The following is an 18,464-nucleotide window of genomic DNA, read 5'->3' as shown; positions in this document are numbered from 1 at the left end:
TCTGTTGTTGCAGATTGCAAGCCCAGGCTTGTAAAAATCTGCCCTGTGTTTCTGAATTTCAGCCATTGTGGCGGAATAAATTTTTTGTTCCCCACCGCCCAGAAATTTAATTCAATTCAATTTAGTTTAGCACATTCCCTAAAACGTCACCAAGAAATGCATACGACTAAATGGTTAAAACAATCACAATTTTGCCCCCTTGCTACCGGCCTCCCCTTTTTTTCTGCATTTCATTTCTCTCAGGCCTGGGAAGATCTGTATTTTATTTATTTAGATGTTTGAGATATATTATTGAGAAATGCCTAGAGAAGGACTTGAGCAGGGGAGGGGTCTTTCCGTCTCCCCCCCCTCTTTCCGGCTTCTTATTTTGCACCCTGTTGGAAGAATTCGTTGTAGGACATGCAAAGGGCCGAGAGGAAGCCGGTGTACTCCTTAAAATCGATCTCGTCATCGTGATTCTTGTCAAGGCTTTCCATCAGCTTGTCGATCCCACGATCCTTCATTTTCTGCAAGGGAGGAAAGGTCTGGGTTCGAGATTCTGCCCAAAGCCCTCATCCTCCCCACTGGAGTGTGGTGCAACGAGTTCCAGAATCTGTTAATCCGGTGCTTTTCTGCTTCAAGTGCATCCCGGGGCTTAGTCCGAGTTCCAAACTCAGCCTGGGGTTACTAGTCCTCATGATTCCCAGGCCCAGGAGGGTTTGTACAGCACAGCACTCCTGGTCTTACGACCGGCTGCTTAGCTTGTCCCAAAACAGGAACTTAACACCCGGATTAAAAGTTCCAACAGCCTCCATCTTCCTCCGAGGTCATATGGCCACGTCGTTTTTGTGGTTCGGCAACTGATCTGGTTTACGACCGTTTGCACGTGACTGCGATTTATAACGCTTACTCTGGTAGTGGTGTTTACCTCCAGTTTCCAGGGAAAGCCCATCCTGTGGCAAACTGTGGCTTCCCTTACTGACCACTGCATTCGCTTAATGACCGCTTCGTTCGCTTAATGACTGTTACGTTCACTTAATGATTGCCGCGGAAAAGGGTGTCAAATTGGGCGCGATCACAGGGTCACCCGCTTTACTACCAAAATTGCGGACTCAGCTACGGTGGTAAGTGGAGGACGACCCGCAGTAGAGGCAAAACCGACCTGGCCGACCCACGGAATCATGAGGACTAGAACCCCAGATTGAGTTTCTTGCATTTTTTCCTTGTTTTTTTTTTTAAAAATACATGCCCAGTTGAGCTTCGTCCATTAAGCGAGGGGCTTTTTCCCCCACAGCCCCCTGCCCAGCCTGCTTACCTCTCCCAGGGCCAACTCCTGCTTCACCAGCTCCTTCAATTCTCCTTTGCTCAAGGTAAACTTGTCACCTTCTCGGCCCGAATACTTGTGAAAGGTGTACACCAGGGTGGCCAAGGCTTTCTCCAGTGGGGTCTCCATGGGTCGGGGGGCACCGAGGACGGACTGGTGCCAGGAGGAAGAGGAGAAAGGGGAGGGGGGGTCCATCAGTTGCACGTGATAGTGGGGATAGCGGTCACGATCCGATTTTACTCTCTACATTCGCCGAGCATTATTTCCACTCAAGCGTTTAATTTCTGGCCTCCGTAATAACCCGGCTTTTACATTCAGCTTTCTCTACTTGGTTATTTCTCAATTTTAGCAACTTTTAAGATAGATGGACTACAACTCCCAGAATTCCCCAGCCTGGGGAATTCTGGGAGTTGAAGTTCTGCTATTTTAAAAGTTGACAAGGTTAAGAAAACATTACTGAATTCACTGGGGGGGAGCCATTTTTTCTCTTGGTTTGTAACTGTTGCCCAATGTAAGCTATTTTTTTAAAGTACTTTTTTTACAAATGTAAGTTCTTTATTTGGAATTTGTTTCTTTAAAACTTTCATTGTTTAATTTGATTATTGATTAAATATTTCTTTAAATGTTTCTTGTGTATGTATGTAAAGGTAAAGGTTCCCCCGCACATGCGTGCTAGTCGTCTCCGACTAGGGGCCGGTGCTCATCTCCGTTTCAAAGCCAAAGAGCCGGCGCTTGTCCGAGGACGTCTCCGTGGTCATGTGGCCGGCATGACTAGACGCCAGAGGCGCGCGGAACGCTGTTACCTTCCCACCGGAGCGGTCCCTATTTTTCTACTTGCGTTTTTACGTGCTTTCGAACTGCTAGGTTGGCAGAAGCTGGGATGAGAACAGGCGCTCACTCTGCTACGCGGCACTCGGGATTCGACCCGCCAAACTGCTGACCTTCTGATCGACGAGCTCAGCGTCCTAACCCACTGAACCACCGCATCCCTCTTATGTATATAGGTATGGGTAAATGCATATTTATATGTGCATGTGTCTGTGTTTATATTTATGTATGAATATGTAAATATATTAATTTTTTTTTTAACCTCCAGAATCTCCCTGGAGAGCAGACTTCCTTAAAAGGCTAAAAAGAGACCCAAAAGTTCGAAATGGAGAGCCCGCGCAAGCGAGCCAAGTTGCATTTTCGCAAAACCACACTGGATCTTAGCTGCCTTCTTTCAGGTGGGTTAAGTGTTTTGCTTATGTTCTAACTTGCCCCTTTGCTGATTGTGGCTGACTGGGAATTCCAGGTGTGGCTCCTGGGAGTTGGAATCTAGTCCTCCTGCCGAGGGCCTGGATTCTGGAAAAAAGTCGAGGTGGTTATTTCAAAGCCAGGGAGGCATTACAAAGGAATATGAGAAATCAAGGTTTGTGCAATTGAAAGAAAATGGGTGAGGGCAGTTAAGTGTAATGCCCCCCCCCTTGTGAACTCCTAACATTGGTGCTTGGAGTGTCCCTCCAGTTTATAGAATGCTCCAACACTGGAGGTTTTTAAGAAGAGACCGGACAGCCATTTGCCTGAAATGGTATAGGGTTTCCTGCCTGAGCAGGGGGTTGGACTAGATGACCTCCAAGGTCCCTCCCAACTTATTATTATTATTATAGTAAACTTGGTGCCTTGAAAATACCCGTCCATCCATCCATCCATCTTATATTATCTCTTTTCCTTCTTTCTCTTTCTATTTTTTCTTCCCTCCCTCCCTTTATTGCTCCCTCTCCTTCCTTCCTTCCTTCCTTCCTTCCTTCCTTCCTTCCTTCCTTCCTTCCTTCCTTCCTTCTTTCCTCCCTCCCTCCTCTGCCTGCCTATGTTCTCTCTCCCCCTTTTCCCCTCTCTCTCCCTCCCTCCCTCTTATCCATCCATCCATCCATCCATCCATCCATCCATCTTCTAAGCCCACTTATTTCAAAACTCAGGCATCACCCTGATTCATTGCCTGGGTTTTTTAGTGAATACAGCAGACGAATCTTTGCCAGGAGGACAATGAAAGAAGAGCTTGCAAAAATACAGGTTTTTGCATTTTTTGATAAGAGCAGAGGCCAGAAGGAAGCGGTGTAGGACAAATCAGCAAGGCCACTGTATCTTTAAATTATTATTCTTTTTTTTTTTTAAAGGATAAGCTTAAAACTTCAGGCTGGGATGTTCAACCTCCATAAAGGAGTGAGTGAACCATACATACTGAGCTGAGTAAATAAGTACAAAGTTGAAAAAGCTACCACCTTGTCCAAACATTAAGTCAGCTCAGACCATTAGAAAATTAAATAATGACTCCTTATAATCCTGGCTAATTTTGTGGTTGGCTTAAGCCTTCTGCTTAGCAACGGGTGTGGTTTTCAGAGACGAAAAGGTTTGTGAATTCATTCAATAGGAATATCTTAGCGTAACGATCCACTGAATATTTATTGCGTATGTTTAAAGCACAGGCTTTTATCGGCAAAATCCCTGATGCGTGAACTGAACGAAAATTAGTGGCTTACAAGCTCTGCCAAAAGTCCTGATTGCAATAAAATGTGAATTTTAAAAAATCTCAGGGTTCTGATTCCAAGACTCACTGAGACTCGGGCAACTAAAATTTAATACATTATTGTTCATTGTTGCCTGCAATTAAGGTTTGCATCCCACCAGGCTCAAGGTTGACTCAGCCTTCCATCCTTCCCAGGTAGGTAAAATGAGGACCCAGATTGTTGGGGCAATTAAGCTGACTTTGTAATAATGCCGCTTGGGGTGTGTGTGTGAAAGCCCTAATAAGCAGGCATATACATAGAATGAAGGCTACTGCTAAGCTTGTAAGCCGCCCTGAGTCTTCGGAGAAGGGCGGGATATAAATGGAATTAAAATAAAAAATAAAATAAAATAAATAAGACATATAAGTCTATTTTAAGTCTAGGTGCTATTGCCATTATGGCTAACCAGGCATTACTGGAAACCTACAAGCAGGATGCCAAGGGAAGAAGCCTTTCTTAGCAGCTCAGTTGCTAGAAACCAGGATTCTGAGGCAGACTGCTCCTAAACCTGGAGGCTTGGCTGCCTTCTCCTAGCTAACAGCTGCTAGAAAAAAAAAAGCTGGCAGATTAAAAAAAAACTTTTACAAAAGACAAATGCATGGGAAATATAGAAGGGAAGATACTTAATTAGAGGCCGAACCCCAATTTAACACGATGTTGCGCCCAGCGAGGAGAAAGGAAGCAAATAAAAGTGACTCACCGAAGAACGTGGACGATGGGCTTGAGAGGCAAAGCAGGGAATTGGGTGTGGTGTGTAAGTATCTTCTTATACACAGTGTGTGGGGTCTCCAGGGAGTGGTGCTAGAGAAAGGAACGTGGCAAACGCCCTCAGGGACCCACGGCTTTCTCTCCCTGGATTCAACATTGGTTTGAACTGTGATCAAAACACCCCAGATCTGAAGTTGCTGAACACCCCATTCAGAAGAAGCTTTTCTAAAATCAACCCACCCTCTGGGTCCCTCACCTCTTTCTGTTATTTTTATTTTTTTATTTATTTTAATCCCATTTATATCCCGCCCTTCTCCGAAGACTCAGGGCGGCTTACAAGCTTAGCAGTAGCCTTCATTCTATGTATATTTTATTTATTTTAATTCCATTTATATCCCGCCCTTCTCCGAAGACTCAGGGCGGCTTACAAGCTTAGCAGTAGCCTTCATTCTATGTATATTTTATTTATTTTAATCCCATTTATATCCCGCCCTTCTCCGAAGACTCAGGGCGGCTTACAAGCTTAGCAGTAGCCTTCATTCTATGTATATGCCTGCTTGTTAGGGCTTTCACACACACCCCAAGCGGCATTATTACAAAGTCAGCTTAATTGCCCCCAACAATCTGGGTCCTCATTAATATGCGTTTCCTCTTCTCTGGTGTGTGTGTGTGTGTTTGTTTTTTTTTAAAAAAAAAGTTTGGGTTTTTTTTAAAATATAATTTTTATCGAGCGTTTCTGAGCCATCCCGAGAACACACAGCAAGTGAAATAGAGGACGAAAAGGAAGAAATTAAAAGAGAGACCTGGAGGTGCGGTCAGAAAAGAAAATAGACGAAGAAGAGATAAAGATATGATTTATACGAATAGTTCCTACCGGAAGTTCTAAGAGCCACGAGGAGAATGAATCCGAAGTAAAACAGAGCAGAGAAAGAAAGAAAGGAAAAGATAAGCAGAAAAGGAGGTAGGAAAAAACAAGGTATAAAGAATGTTTTTTTTTAATGCGTCACTGTTATTGGAGAGCCTTGGTGGAGCAGTGGGCTAATGCCTCCTTAAGTAACACCAGCTGCCTGCAATTAGTGCAGGTTCGAGTCCCACCAGGCTCAAGGTTGACTCAGCCTTCCATCCTTCCCAGGTAGGTAAAATGAGGACCCAGATTGTTGGGGGCAATAAGCTGACTTTGTAATAATGCCGCTTGGGGTGTGTGTGTGAAAGCCCTAATAAGCAGGCATATACATAGAATGAAGGCTACTGCTAAGCTTGTAAGCCGCCCTGAGTCTTCGGAAAAGGGCGGGATATAAATGGAATTAAAATAAAAAAAAAATAAAAAAAAAATAAAATTGGGAATTTTAAGAGCAATAATGACAGAAATGAAAAATGGAACAGGAAAAGAAAGAAAAAAAAGAAAGAGATTTAGATTTTTAGATTTTTAGATTTAGATTTTATTAGATTTGTATACCGCCCTTTCCCGAAGGACTCAGGGCGGTTTACAGGGCATTTTAAAATCATATCAATATAAAATACAAAGTTAAAAAAGAGAATTAAAAGATTAAATTAAAGAGAAAAAAGAAAAAGAAGGAGATCAAGATATAATGGGTTTTTTTACGTGTAATTCTTAACAGCGGCGAGAATAAGAACTAATATGAACTAAAACAGAAGCGAAAGGGGAAGAGATAAGCAAAGAGCTAAAAGACGAGGAACAAGTAGAAACGAAGCAGGAAGCAAAATAATAGAGAGAAAGATATAAAGTTATAATTTTAAAAAGTAAAACAAAAAAAAAGGGAGCTGTCAAAGATTAGATCGGTTTCGTAGCTGGCAGAAATGTGGCAGGTCTTGTTTTTTTCCCTCTTTATTTTAATTTTGTAAAGCTAAAAGAGGCTTTTTTGGCCAGGGGTGGGGTGGGTGGGGAAAAAAAGAAAAGGGAAGTGTCAAAATACAGAATCTGATCTTTAAGTCGAGAGGCTGGCATTTAAAAATAAATAATAGAGAAGTTGTGGGGTGGGGGGGGGGAAAGTGCCATTCTCAGCACTTTGAGTAGCCTGGAAAGCTTGGATCCCGCAGGGCAGGGCCGAGAGGATGCGGGAGGCGAGCGGTTGCCTAGCAACGGAGGAAGCCGGGGACCGAGCAGGCGAGGGAAAAGATGCTCCAGCCTGCCCTGAGTTGGCAAGAAAGTAAAGTTCTTGGGTTTTTTTTTGGCAGAGTTGACTTCTTTGCTCTGAAGCTTTGCCTTCCTTCTCTTTCTTTCTTTCCTTCCTTCCTTTCTAACCCTTTTTTCCTCCTTTCCTTTCATTTTACTCCTTCCTTCCTCCGTTCCCTTGTTCTTCCTTCCCTCTATTCCTTCCTTTCTTCCTTCCCTCCCTCCGTCCATCTCTTTCCTTTCCCCTCCTTCCTTCCCTTGTTGTATTCCTTCCCTCCCTCCCTCCCTTCTTTCCTTCCTTCCCTCTCTTTATTCCTTCCTCCCTGCCTTCCTTCTTTCTTTCACCCCCTCCTTCCCTTCCTGCGTTGCTTCTTTCCTTCTCTCCCTCCCTCCCTCCTTCCCTTTCTTCTTCCTTCCTTCCTTCCTTCCTTCCTTCCTTCCTTCCTTCCTTCGTTCCTTCCTTCCTTCCTGCCTCCCTTTCAGCTCCTTCTTTCCAGCCTCCCTTCTATCTCCTTCCTTCCTTCGTTCCTTCCAGCCTCCATTTCATCTTCCTTCCTTCCTTCCTTCCTTCCTTCCTTCCTTCCTTCCTTCCTTCCTTCCTTCCTTCCTATTACTAGGCAGTTTTAAAATCAAACCCACTCCATCAACATCCTGGACACTTTTCTAAGGCCAGCCTCCTCCCCCACGGCCCCAGACTCCGACGCCCATCATCCCCAGCCCATCAGGAGACAAGCAAAGTTTTGTTTTTTTGTTTTGAAAGCAAACTTTTATTTTGTCGTCGGGTGTGTGTGTGTGAAAGAGAGGCAACTACAATTCTCTTCGCCGCCGGAGAGACCTCCCAGATTCAGAAGCTGCGGCACCAACCGAAGGCTAGTGGGGGGGGAGGGAGGGAGGGAGGGAGGGAGGGGGGGGAAGCGGAGGAGACCTTACACACACCTGTGCACTCTGCCCGCCTCCTCGTTTCCACGCTTGGCCCACTCGTGACTTTTGCACGCCCTGCTTCATTTCTGCCGGGGCATCTTGTCCGGGAATCCGTGGAAAAAATCGTTGCACGCCATGGCGATGCAGGCGAGGAAAGTGGCGTATTCCTGAAAATCCACTTGGTTGTCCTTGTTGGAATCCAAGTTGGTCATGATTTTTTGAAACGTCGATTCGTCTTTTTTCTTCTGGGGGAGAAACAAACAACAACCACAACACAAACACACACACACACACACAAGAAAAACGGAGATTTTAAACTTGGCGGCGAAGGGAGGGAGTCGGGCGGACATATTCGCCACGGCTCCTCTTCGGCTTCACTCCACTTTGTAAGGTAACTAACTGCACACAGGGGGTCCTCAGATTACGTCCGTTTGCTTAGCGACCATTCAGAGTTATGTAAATGGGGAATAAAGGGACGTTGGGCCCTTTTTTTCGCACTTAATGACCATTGCAGCATCAGGTCCTTGGGAAGGACTCAAATAAGTGGATTAAAAAGGCCAAATCCAATAGAAACACCTTGTTGACTGCAAAGAACAATAATAATGATGATAATGATAGTAATAATAATCGTTGATTTACAACAGCTCATGTAGTGACCGTTCAAAGCTACAACAGCACTGAATAAAGCGGCTTAGGACCATTTCTCACACCACCGTTGCAGCATCCTCCATGGTCAGGTGATCAAAATTTGGACCCTGGGCAACTGACTCGCACTTATGACGGTCGCAGTGTCCCGGGGAATCACATGACCCACTTTTGTGGCCTTCTGACAAGCAAATTGAAGGGCTGGGGAGCCGGATTCACTTAACGCCCGTGCGGGCAACTTAACGGCTGCAGTTATCCAGTTAAGAACCGTGGCAGGGAAAATGGGTCAAGCCCCACTTAACAGCAGCCTCCCTTAGCAAGAGAGGATTTTGGTCATAAGCCGAGGACTCCCCGTCACTCGTTAGCGGAGCGAGGCACTTACGCTGATGAAGCCGGGCAGCTCCTGTTTGAGTAGCTCCTTCAGTTCCGTGTTGTTGAGTTTGAACTGGTCTCCTTCCTTCTGGGAATATTTGTGGAAGGTGACCACCATGGTGTCCAGGGCTTTCTCCAGCGGGGTGGCCATCTCTGGGCGCTGTTGAAAGAGGATGGAGCTGGGGAATCGGACGGAAGCGGCGGCATTAAGCATCTTGCACCGCCGAAGCTTTCTCAACCTCGGCCGTTTTAAACGGGTGGACTTCCAACTCCCAGAATGCCCTAGCCAGCAGGGGTGGACTTCAACTCCTAGGATTCCCCAGCCAGAAAGGAGCTCTGGGAGTTGAAGTCCCGCTATCTTCCAGTGCCCAAAGTTGGGAAATATTGCTCTGGCATGGGAAAGGGGTCTACTTGCGGGTAGGGTGGACAGCCACACCCTGATTCAAATGGAAAATTCAGAGGAGCGCCAACGTGGGCAGGCTTTTTAAAATGAAAGCCAATCAAGGAGATTTGGCCTGCCACCAGGAAGGACAGAGAAAGGAAAGGAAGAGGTACAAGAGGAAGGAAGGAAGAGAGAGAAGGAAGAAAGGAATGGATAGAGAAGGAGGGAAGAGAAAAGGGAAGGAAGGGAGGGATGAAGGGAAGAAAGGAAGGAAGGAAGAAGAGGGATGGAGGGAAGGAAGGAAGAAAGAGGGATGAAGGGAAGGAAGGGAGGGATGAAGGGAAGGAAGGAAGGAAGGAAGGAAGGAAGGAGAGGGGTGAAGGGAAGAAAGGAAGGAATGAAGAAGAGGGATGGAGGGAAGGAAGGAAGAAAGAGGGATGAAGGGAAGGAAGGGAGGGATGAAGGGAAGAAAGGAAGGAAGGAAGGTAGGAAGGAAGGAAGGAAGGAGAGGGACGAAGGGAAGAAAGGAAGGGGGGATGAAGGGAAGGAAGGGAGGGATGAAGGGAAGAAAGGAAGGAATGAAGAAGAGGGATGGAGGGAAGGAAAGGAAGGCATTTTCGGGATTGTGTGCCTGTGGTTTTTCTGGCTAGGACGCATCCTGATTTTTGCAGAGGGGAAAAACGCCTCCCTTGCCAACCCCCTCAGCTCCTTCTCCTTCCCCCCCCTGCTCTGGGTCATCCGAGCCCGCCGCCCCTCGGGGGTGGGGGAAAAGGTGGGGTGAGTCTCGTAGCAGAAGAGAGGAAAGAATGAGTCATTCCGATGCCAGCCTGGCACCTTGGGGATGGCATCCGGGGCAAAGGAAGAGAAAGCGGCACTTTAAATGTCGAAAAAAACTAAACAGGGTGCGCAGAAAGTCAGGGTGAAAAAGCTCAGGTGGAGAGAGCATAGGGGATAAATCTGGAGGTGCTGAAACTTAGGGTTCAAATCCTCCTCTTCTCCCCCACCCCCCAAACCTCAGTTAGGGAATGCCCAACGTTTGGAGGTTTGTTCCCTGCTCGCCCCGGATGTCAGGAAAGCCTTCTGCACATGCACAGAGTCTGGTTCCATGTTTGCCTACTGCAATTCCTGGTTTTCTTTTGCGGGTGGGACCCCACTAATCAATAAAATAATAGGTAAATAACATTTCAGTTAGGCTGAGAGGGTAACAGTGACACCAATTTTGTCAGCAGGATTTATATACAGTGGATAGAAAAGGAAGAATGATTTGCAAACCCCTTCCTTCCTTCCTTCCTTCCTTCCTTCCTTCCTTCCTTCCTTCCTTTTCCCTCTCTCCATCCCTCTATCCTCTTCCCTTCCTTTTTTCCTTCCTTTTCTCCTCTCCTCTCCTCTCCTCTTCTCTTCTCTTCTCTTCTCTTCTCTTCTCTTCTCTTCTCTTCTCTTCTCTTCTCTTCTCTTCTCTTTTCTCTTCTGTCTTTCCTTTCCTGCCTCTAAATCACCGCCTTAAAGGGGGATCCTTTGGGGCAGATCCTTCGCTCGGGCCAAAGCCGATCTCTTTCCCTGGCACAGAAACCCACCCACCCCGCTACTTACCAGACGGGAAACTGAGGCTGAACTTGAGCGGGCAGAATGAAGAGTCCCTGGCCACCCGACCATTATTTGTAACCTTGGCTAATCTGGGATTTTATTTGGGGGGCCCAGAGGTCCTCCCCCAGCCCTCCGGGAGGCCAATCGGAGTTGGGCTGGGATTTGTCACGCTGGAAGGGCTGTTTCCCCTTCTCTTAAGCCCTAAATTCCTTTGCCTGTGTTTTTTTTTCTTTTCCAGCGGTTTGGCACCAAAAATGCTGTGGCAGCCAAATGACTCGGAAACTACAAAAGCAGCAGGAAAGAGAGAAAGAGAGAGAGAATGAGAGAAGAGAGAATGAATGAGAGAGAGAGAGAGAGAGAGCATGAGAAAGGAAGGGAGGGAGAAAGAGAGAGAGAGAGAATGTGTGAGAAAGAGAATGACAGAAAGAGTGAAAAAATGAGAGGAAGGAAGGAAGGGAGAAAGAGGGTGAGAGAAGGAATGAGAGAAGAGAGAGAATGAATGAGAGAGAGAGAGAGAGAGCATGAGAAAGGAAGGGAGGGAGGGAGGGAGAAAGAGAGAGAGAGAGAATGTGTGAGAAAGAGAATGACAGAAAGAGTGAAAGAATGAGAGGAAGGAAGGAAGGAAGGGAGAAAGAGAGGGTGAGAAAGAAGGAATGAGAGAAGGGAGCGAATGAATGAGAGAGAGAGAGAGAGAGAGAGCATGAGGAAGGGAGGGAGGGAGAAAGAGAATGTGTGAGAAAGAAAATGACAGAAAGAATGAAAGAATGAGAGGAAGGAAGGAAGGGAGAAAGAGGGTGAGAGAAGGAATGAGAGAAGAGAGAGAATGAATGAGAGAGAGAGAGAGAGCATGAGAAAGGAAGGGAGGGAGGGAGGGAGAAAGAGAGAGAGAGAGAATGTGTGAGAAAGAGAATGACAGAAAGAATGAAAGAATGAGAGGAAGGAAGGAAGGAAGGGAGAAAGAGAGGGTGAGAAAGAAGGAATGAAAGAAGAGAGAGAATGAATGAGAGAGAGAGAGAGAGAGAGACCATGAGAAAGGAAGGGAGGGAGGGAGAAAGAGAGAATGTGTGAGAAAGAGAATGACAGAAAGAATGAAAGAATGAGAGGAAGGAAGGAAGGGAGGGAGAAAGAGGGTGAGAAAGAAGGAATGAAAGAAGAGAGAGAATGAATGAGAGAGAGAGAGCATGAGAAAGGAAGGGAGGGAGGGAGAAAGAGAGAGAGAGAATGTGAGAAAGAGAATGACAAAGAATGAAAGAATGAGAGGAAGGAAGGAAGGGAGGGAGAAAGAGAGGGTGAGAAAGAAGGAATGAAAGAAGAGAGAGAATGAATGAAAGAAGGAGAGAGGAAGGGAGGAAGAGAATGAGAAAGAAGGAATGAGAGACAGAGATTGTGAGAAAGAGAGAAAAAGAATAGAGGGCGAAAAAGAGGGAGACAGCAGGCGAAACCCTTTGGTTTGGAGGCGGATAAAAATCTAATACATATATAGAAAAATTAATAAACAATATAAAATTGGAGAAGAAGACCGTTATCACCAATGCAGTGGAGAAAAAGGGAACGCTCCTTTGATCTCTGACTTCTGTTCCATCTGCAGCGGACAAAAATCCAGATATATGATGGTCTAGTGGTGAAGTCACCAGGCTAAAAGGTGGGAGGCGGCGAGTTCTAATCTTACGTGGGGCAGGAAAGCCGGCTGGGTGACTCTGGGCCAGTCCCTCCCTCCCTCCCTTCCTTTTAGCCCACCTCACCGGGTTGTTGTCGTGGGAAGGAGGAGGAGGAGGAGGAGGAGGAAAGAGTTTGAGGAACATTCATCCCCTCATTTTTAAAAATAACATAAAGGCAGGGTAGAAACGAACAAAACAAAAGCGACAATTCAGTTTTTTAATGAGATCTTTTCCCCCCCGCTTTGCTAGCATTTCCAGCTCTTCCCCCGTTCTCCATCTTGAGCCAGGACAGCCTGAAAAAAATGTGCCTGTCCGGTAACGCCAACCTCTTCGTAGCGGTGCCATCCGCAACCGTCCCCCGCTTAGATCCGCGGTTGGACCACAGGAGCGTCCCGGAACTGCAGGTGGAAGAAGGTGAAGGCGGCCGCCACGAAACGGATGTACTCCTCAAAGGTGACCTGGCCGTCTTGATCCGTGTCCAGCAGGGTGAGCAGCTCTTCCAAAGCCGGGCCTTTGATTTCCAGCTGGGAATTAATTTAAGTAAAAAATAAAAATAAAAAATAGAGATGGCAATAAGACGGGACGATGGGGGGCAGAAGCCACCCCTTTTTCCTCTCCTTCCTGCCTGAGCAGGGGGTTGGACTAGATGACCTGCAAGGCCCCTTCCAACTATTCTATATTCTATTCTACTCTGCTCTACTATATTCTATTTTATAATCTATTCTATTCCATATTCCATTTTCTATTCCATTCCATTCTATTCCATATTCCATATTCTATTTTATAATCTATTCTATTTTATATTCTATCCTAGAAGACCTTGGAGGTCTTCTAGTCCATCCCCCTCCTTAAGCAGGAGACTTTACACCATGTCAATCCACTGGAACAGAGCCGGAAAGGGACCTTGGAGGTCTTCTAGTCCAACCCCCTGCTCAGGCAGGAGACCCAGGACCATTTCAGGCAAGTGACTGTCCAGCCTCTTCGTAAAAACCTCCCCAATAATGGGGAATGTTTGAGGCACCAACCAGCCTCCCTTCGTCCCCGCGCTGCAGCTGAAAGGAGATTGGGAACTGACTTATTCACGGGTTAAATCGATTTGGTCCCTCTGGATGGGAGACCTACCATTTGCAAGCTGGGCAGTTCGGTCTGCAGGAGATTCCGTAGCTCGGCTTTGCTAAGCGTGTTGCGGTCCCCTCCCTTCCGGCAGTAGCGTTGAAACGTGCACACAACCTCCCCAAGGGCCTGCTCCAGAGTCTGGAACTGGGTCATCGCTGCAACACGCGGTCCTGCACCAACAAGAACACAGTCCTCGACTTACGACCATTTCTTTAGCGGCCGTCTGAAGCTACGACGGCGCTGAAAACAGCGGCCAGTTTGCGCACGTATCAAAGTATCCCCCACCACCACGTGATCAAAATTTGGGGTGTTTGGGGCCTCCTCCCCCCCGGTGTGTATTTATGACACTTTGTAGTCATTTGGTTAACGACTGTGGGGGAAAAAGTTTTAAAATTTATTTATTTATTTATTTATTTATTTATTTATTTATTTAATTTTTATACCGCCCTTCTCCCGAAGGAGAGTACAGGGCAATAAATATCAAAATATAAATACAAAAGTTAAAAAGAAGTTAAAAAGGATTAAATAATTACGCCCAATATAATACCATAATAAAACTGTGTTCAAACTAAATCCAAATCAGGTGTGACTCAGTTAGTAGCCACTTGCAAGAAAAATTCCGGTCTCAGGTGTCATGAGTCAAGGACTGTCACTCAACTACGAACTAAAATCTATAAACTATACACTGCGAACTGCGAACTCTAAATTATAAAGTCTAAACTGCGAACTCTAAATTATAAAGTATAAGCTGCAAACTAAAAAGTGCAAACTGCAAACTATAAGCTATAAATTATAAACTATTGCAAACTATAAACTGCAAACTATAGATTACAAGCTAAAAACTGCAAACTATAAAACGCGAACTATAAACTTGAAACTTAAAAGTTTAAAAACTTCTTTAATTTTTTTTAAAAAAACCTTTAAACTTAGAAACTTAGTACTTAAAAACTTATAAACCTGAAAAACCTGAACACTTAAAAAACTACAAACTAAACCACACATCTTACTTGACAAGCTAAACATTTGATAGCCATTCCTAAGTTTAGAAACCTGCTTAGCAACGGAAGCTCTGATCCCAGGGTCATAAATTGAGGACTACCTATCCTGCTGTTGTCTTAGATTCGTTTAACTTTCTGCAGCGACTTGGCCTTGGTGAACCCAATTTTTTGGTTCCTTGTGGTATTGTTTTAGTAAATAAGTAAGAACAGGCAGTACCTCAGCTTTGCCAGGAGGTTTAAAATTCATAAACATCTGCTGTGGTTTATTTATTTACTACGTTTTTATATCACCACTTCTTCCAAGCAATCGCCCTCAAAATCAAGCAAGTTCAAACCATTCAGAAAACCAGTGTAATAAACCCAACCCTGGGTTTTAAGAATGCAACGTTCACCTTTAAGGCATGGTGAGATCTGTTTTTATTCCTGCCAATCGGCCCTTAATCCTTTGAGATAAAAATCAGAATTCTGCTTTTTTTTCCCTGCAAATCTTCAAGAGCTGACTTTCGTGGAAAGAGGAGGTTGTTGAATCAACAACACAGATTTTTTTTTAAAAAAAAGATCCTTTGCATTCTGGACCATCTCATCCAGGATGGCTCACCGACAACCACGTTTAAATTTATTTTATTTTGCAGTTTTCGTTCCCGGTTTGAGCGCGCCCACCCAGTTCCGAGGGAGAATCCATTTAAATCATAAATACAAATCCTTGTTGTATAGACTGCTAGGCTGCGATATCCAGAAAACTACACAACACTGATATTTTTGTGTGTTGGCTGGTTTTCGATTTGAAAAATCCCCTTGTTTATTCCGGATTCTTTTTGCCTTCCTCTCTGAAAAACTTAAAAATAAAAACTGGTACATCCTTACAGAAGGCGCCCATCAATAGCTATAATTTCTCCCTGCCCAATAACAATAACAATATATTTATATACACAAATCAGTTGAGCTCACCCGCTTTGGAGGATGTTCACCGCGGTGAGTTTATCAGGAAAGCTGGGACGAAAACGGGCAGAATTTCAACCGGTGGTGTTCGGCAACTCCTTCAATGAGGCCACCTGTTTTGCTGAGTGTACAAGCAGGTTTGGCAAATATGCACAGTGATTGTGTCTGCCTATCATTGTCGACACACCCTGCCTTTCAGACAACCGGTGTTTATCTCACACTCCGAAAATGCTGGGCTGGCTGTGTGACGGGTCCTCGGCATACGATCACAATCGGGAGTGGGATTCGGGCTGCTAAGTGACGTGGTTTTAAAGGACTCATGATTTGGCGACCGTTTTTACAGTGGTCGTTAAGGGAATCTCTACAATTGTTAAGCGAATCCAGCTTCTCCCCCCCCCCATTGACTTGGACTGTCAGAAGCCAGTTAGGAAGGTCACAAATGGGGATCACATGACCCCGGGATGCTGCAACCGTTGTAAATACCCACGGTCGTTAAGCGAATCACCCAGTCATTAAGCGAATCCGGCTTCCCTCATTGGCTTGTCTTGCCAGAAGCTGACTGGGAAGGCCGTAAATGGGGATCAGGTGATCCCTGGGATGTTGCAACCGTCGTAAATGCATGCTGGTTGCCAAGCGCCCCGATTTTGATCACTGCCACGGTTGTAAGTGCGAGGACCGGTCGTAAATACCATTTTTTAACCGGCATTCTTTGCTTGTTTTTTTGTTTTTGTTTTTTAAAAGGCCCAATTTTATCCATCGGCGCTCTATTTTGAAACTGGCAGGGCAGAGATTCATTTTAAAACGGCTAACCAAAGATCGCTTGTGATAAACAAGGGTTGTGTGTTCACACAAAAAAAATATCTTTATTTGCCAACAGTGAGAGAGAGAGAGAGAGAGAGACTCCCTCTGGGTCTTCACAAGAGACGTAGCACCCCAAATTCCCTCCCTCCACCCCACCCCAAGCGCCAGCTTCATAGCTTCCGATTGTTCTCGTCCGCGCATTCCTGGAAGAATTCGTAGCAGAGCGACGCCGTCAGGGCCAAAAATACGGCGTATTCTTGGAAATCTAATTCCTCGTCTTCGTTGTCGTCCAGTTTCTCCATCAAAAATTCAAAACCCCGTTCGTTGATCTTCCCCTGCGAGACGGAAAGAAGCAATGTCGAAATAAAGCTTGGGATCTCTTTTCCTCCCCCCCCCCCCCCGCCCAAAAAAAATCAGAGTCTCTCTGAAGGATGCTGGTCTCTGATCCTGGATACCAGAATAATAGAGGAACAGAATGACAGAGTTGAGAGGGACCTTGGAGGTCTTCCAGTCCAACCCCCTGCTCAGGCAGGAGACCCTATACCACTTCAGACAAGTGGCTGTCCAGTCTCTTCTTAAAAGCCTCCAGTGATGGAGCACCCACCACTTCTGGTGGCCAGCTGTTCCTCTGGTTAATTCTCCTCACTGTTAGAGGCAGTTTCTCCTTAGTTCTACTTTGCTTCTCTCCTTGATTAATTTCCATCTGTTGCTTCTTGTCCTGCCTTTGGGGGGCTTTTGAGAAGAGGACGGCCCCCTCTTCTTTGGGGCAGCCCCTCAAATATTGGAAGGCTGATATCCTGTCACCCCCCCCGGTCCTTCTTTTCCATAAGCCAGACACACCCGAGTGACAGTCGCCATTTGAAGGGGTTTACGGTCGGAAGAGAAGGAGTGGAAGGAAGGAGGGAGGAAGGAAGGAAGGATTAGAGGGGGAAGGAAGGAAGGAAGGAAGGAAGGAAGGAAGGATTAGAGGGGGCAGGAAGGAAGGAAAGATGTGAGGGAAGAAGGAAGGAAGGAAGGAAGGAAGGAAGGAAGGAAGGAAGGAAGGAAGGAAGGAAGGAAGGAAGGATTAGAGGGGGCAGGAAGGAAGGAAAGATGTGAGGGAAGAAGGAAGGAAGGAAGGAAGGAAGGAAGGAAGGAAGGATTAGAGGGGGCAGGAAGGAAGGAAAGATGTGAGGGAAGAAGGAAGGAAGGAAGGAAGGAAGGAAGGAAGGAAGGAAGGAAGGAAGGAAGGAAGGAAGGAAAGGAAGGAAGGATGGATGGATTAGAGGGGGAAGGAAGGAAGGAAAGAGATGGGAGGGAAGAAGGAAGGAAGGAAGGAAGGAAGGAAGGAAGGAAGGAAGGAAGGAAGGAAGGAATAGCATTTTATGCACCTTCCTCACCTTGACAAAATTGGGCATTTCCTCCAGAAGCAGCTCCTTCATCTCTTTTTTGTTGAGTTTGTATTTGTCGCCTTCCTTTGCGGAATATTTGTAAAAGGTTTCGACCATCACGCCTAAGGCTTCTTCAAGCGGGGTCTCCATCTTGGATTCTGGAGGAGAAAAGCAGAAGAATGGGAAGATTCAGGGGCCCCTTTTTACGGAAGGACGTTGTGCCTTCAGCGATCTCCGTGGCGCCAGGTTTGCCGTCCTTTCGCGTCTTCACACAAACCGGGCTTCCCAATTGTCACAATCCTGGGCGACAGGAGAAGCCAGATTCGCTTGACAAACGCACAATTTACTTCACAACTGCAGTGGTTCGCTTAACAACCATGGGAAAAATGGTCGTAAAATTGGACGCGCGACTCACTGAACGACTGCCTTGCTTAACAATGGAAATCCTGGCCTTCACTGTGGATCTTAAGTCAGGAGCTATCTATTGAGTTCACAATTTGATTTTTCTTTTTAAAGAAAAGATCGAAGCGTTAAAAAATCCGTGCGACAGAGACAGATGCCTAAATTCAATGAATTTTGGAAGGAAAACAAAAATTAGGGGTGGGTGGGGGGAAAAGCGGATTTTAGAGGCTTTTCTCTTGGGCCAAGAATTTAGGGAAGGATTTTTCCTCTTGGGAAAACGAGAAGCAGAGTGAAAAACTGAAAGAACACACGTTTATTCGGCATGAGTTGCGTCGTCGTCGTAGCAGTGAAGAACAGCAAGGATCAAGTTTTCTGCAGAGACCCCCCCCCACACTTTCTTCTGAACTTCTTTGAAAGTCTGAGGGCTTTGGGGACCCGAGTGGGCGAAACCAACCCGGGTTTCAAATAGTAACTTTGGAAAGCATCTTGGAATCCAGGCTAGACCCCTGCAAAGAGATTTAGGGAAGGAATAATTTGCAGAGGAGGAGGAGGAGAGAAAGTCACTTACCGAGTTGAGATAAAGAG

General features: G+C 45.8%; 3 protein-coding genes and 1 long non-coding RNA gene across 4 annotated transcripts in view; 1 reads left to right on the top strand and 3 right to left on the bottom strand.

Annotated features, from left to right (window-relative positions):
* Nucleotides 1-284: 284 nt before the first annotated feature.
* S100A5 (S100 calcium binding protein A5) lies at nt 285-4,572 on the bottom strand. Its single transcript, XM_083374553.1, has 3 exons — nt 4,550-4,572; nt 1,295-1,456; nt 285-506 (listed from the first exon to the last, which is right to left on the bottom strand). The coding sequence occupies exons 2-3, from the start codon at nt 1,430-1,432 to the stop codon at nt 363-365; spliced, it is 282 nt and encodes a 93-aa protein (XP_083230679.1). The 5' UTR covers nt 1,433-1,456; nt 4,550-4,572; the 3' UTR covers nt 285-362.
* The window catches only part of LOC310647355, a 41,386-nt gene continuing 25,112 nt past the window's right edge, over nt 2,191-18,464 (top strand). Inside the window, exons 1-2 of the long non-coding RNA XR_014493870.1 lie at nt 2,191-2,307; nt 2,400-2,529. This is a non-coding gene — a long non-coding RNA (uncharacterized lncRNA). The remainder of the gene's footprint in view (nt 2,308-2,399; nt 2,530-18,464) is intronic.
* LOC310647484 (uncharacterized protein) lies at nt 7,607-18,056 on the bottom strand. Its single transcript, XM_083374798.1, has 5 exons — nt 17,487-18,056; nt 16,285-16,442; nt 15,316-15,357; nt 8,640-9,066; nt 7,607-7,857 (listed from the first exon to the last, which is right to left on the bottom strand). The coding sequence occupies exons 1-5, from the start codon at nt 17,625-17,627 to the stop codon at nt 7,693-7,695; spliced, it is 933 nt and encodes a 310-aa protein (XP_083230924.1). The 5' UTR covers nt 17,628-18,056; the 3' UTR covers nt 7,607-7,692.
* LOC310647348 (protein S100-G-like) lies at nt 11,418-15,474 on the bottom strand. The gene is made up of 3 exons (XM_083374552.1): nt 15,316-15,474; nt 13,376-13,539; nt 11,418-12,777 (listed from the first exon to the last, which is right to left on the bottom strand). The coding sequence occupies exons 2-3, from the start codon at nt 13,520-13,522 to the stop codon at nt 12,616-12,618; spliced, it is 309 nt and encodes a 102-aa protein (XP_083230678.1). The 5' UTR covers nt 13,523-13,539; nt 15,316-15,474; the 3' UTR covers nt 11,418-12,615.

The sequence above is a fragment of the Vipera ursinii genome (assembly GCF_947247035.1).
Source record: "Vipera ursinii genome assembly, chromosome: 15".
NCBI lineage: Eukaryota > Metazoa > Chordata > Lepidosauria > Squamata > Viperidae > Vipera > Vipera ursinii.
This window is presented reverse-complemented; position numbering and strand designations above follow the sequence as displayed.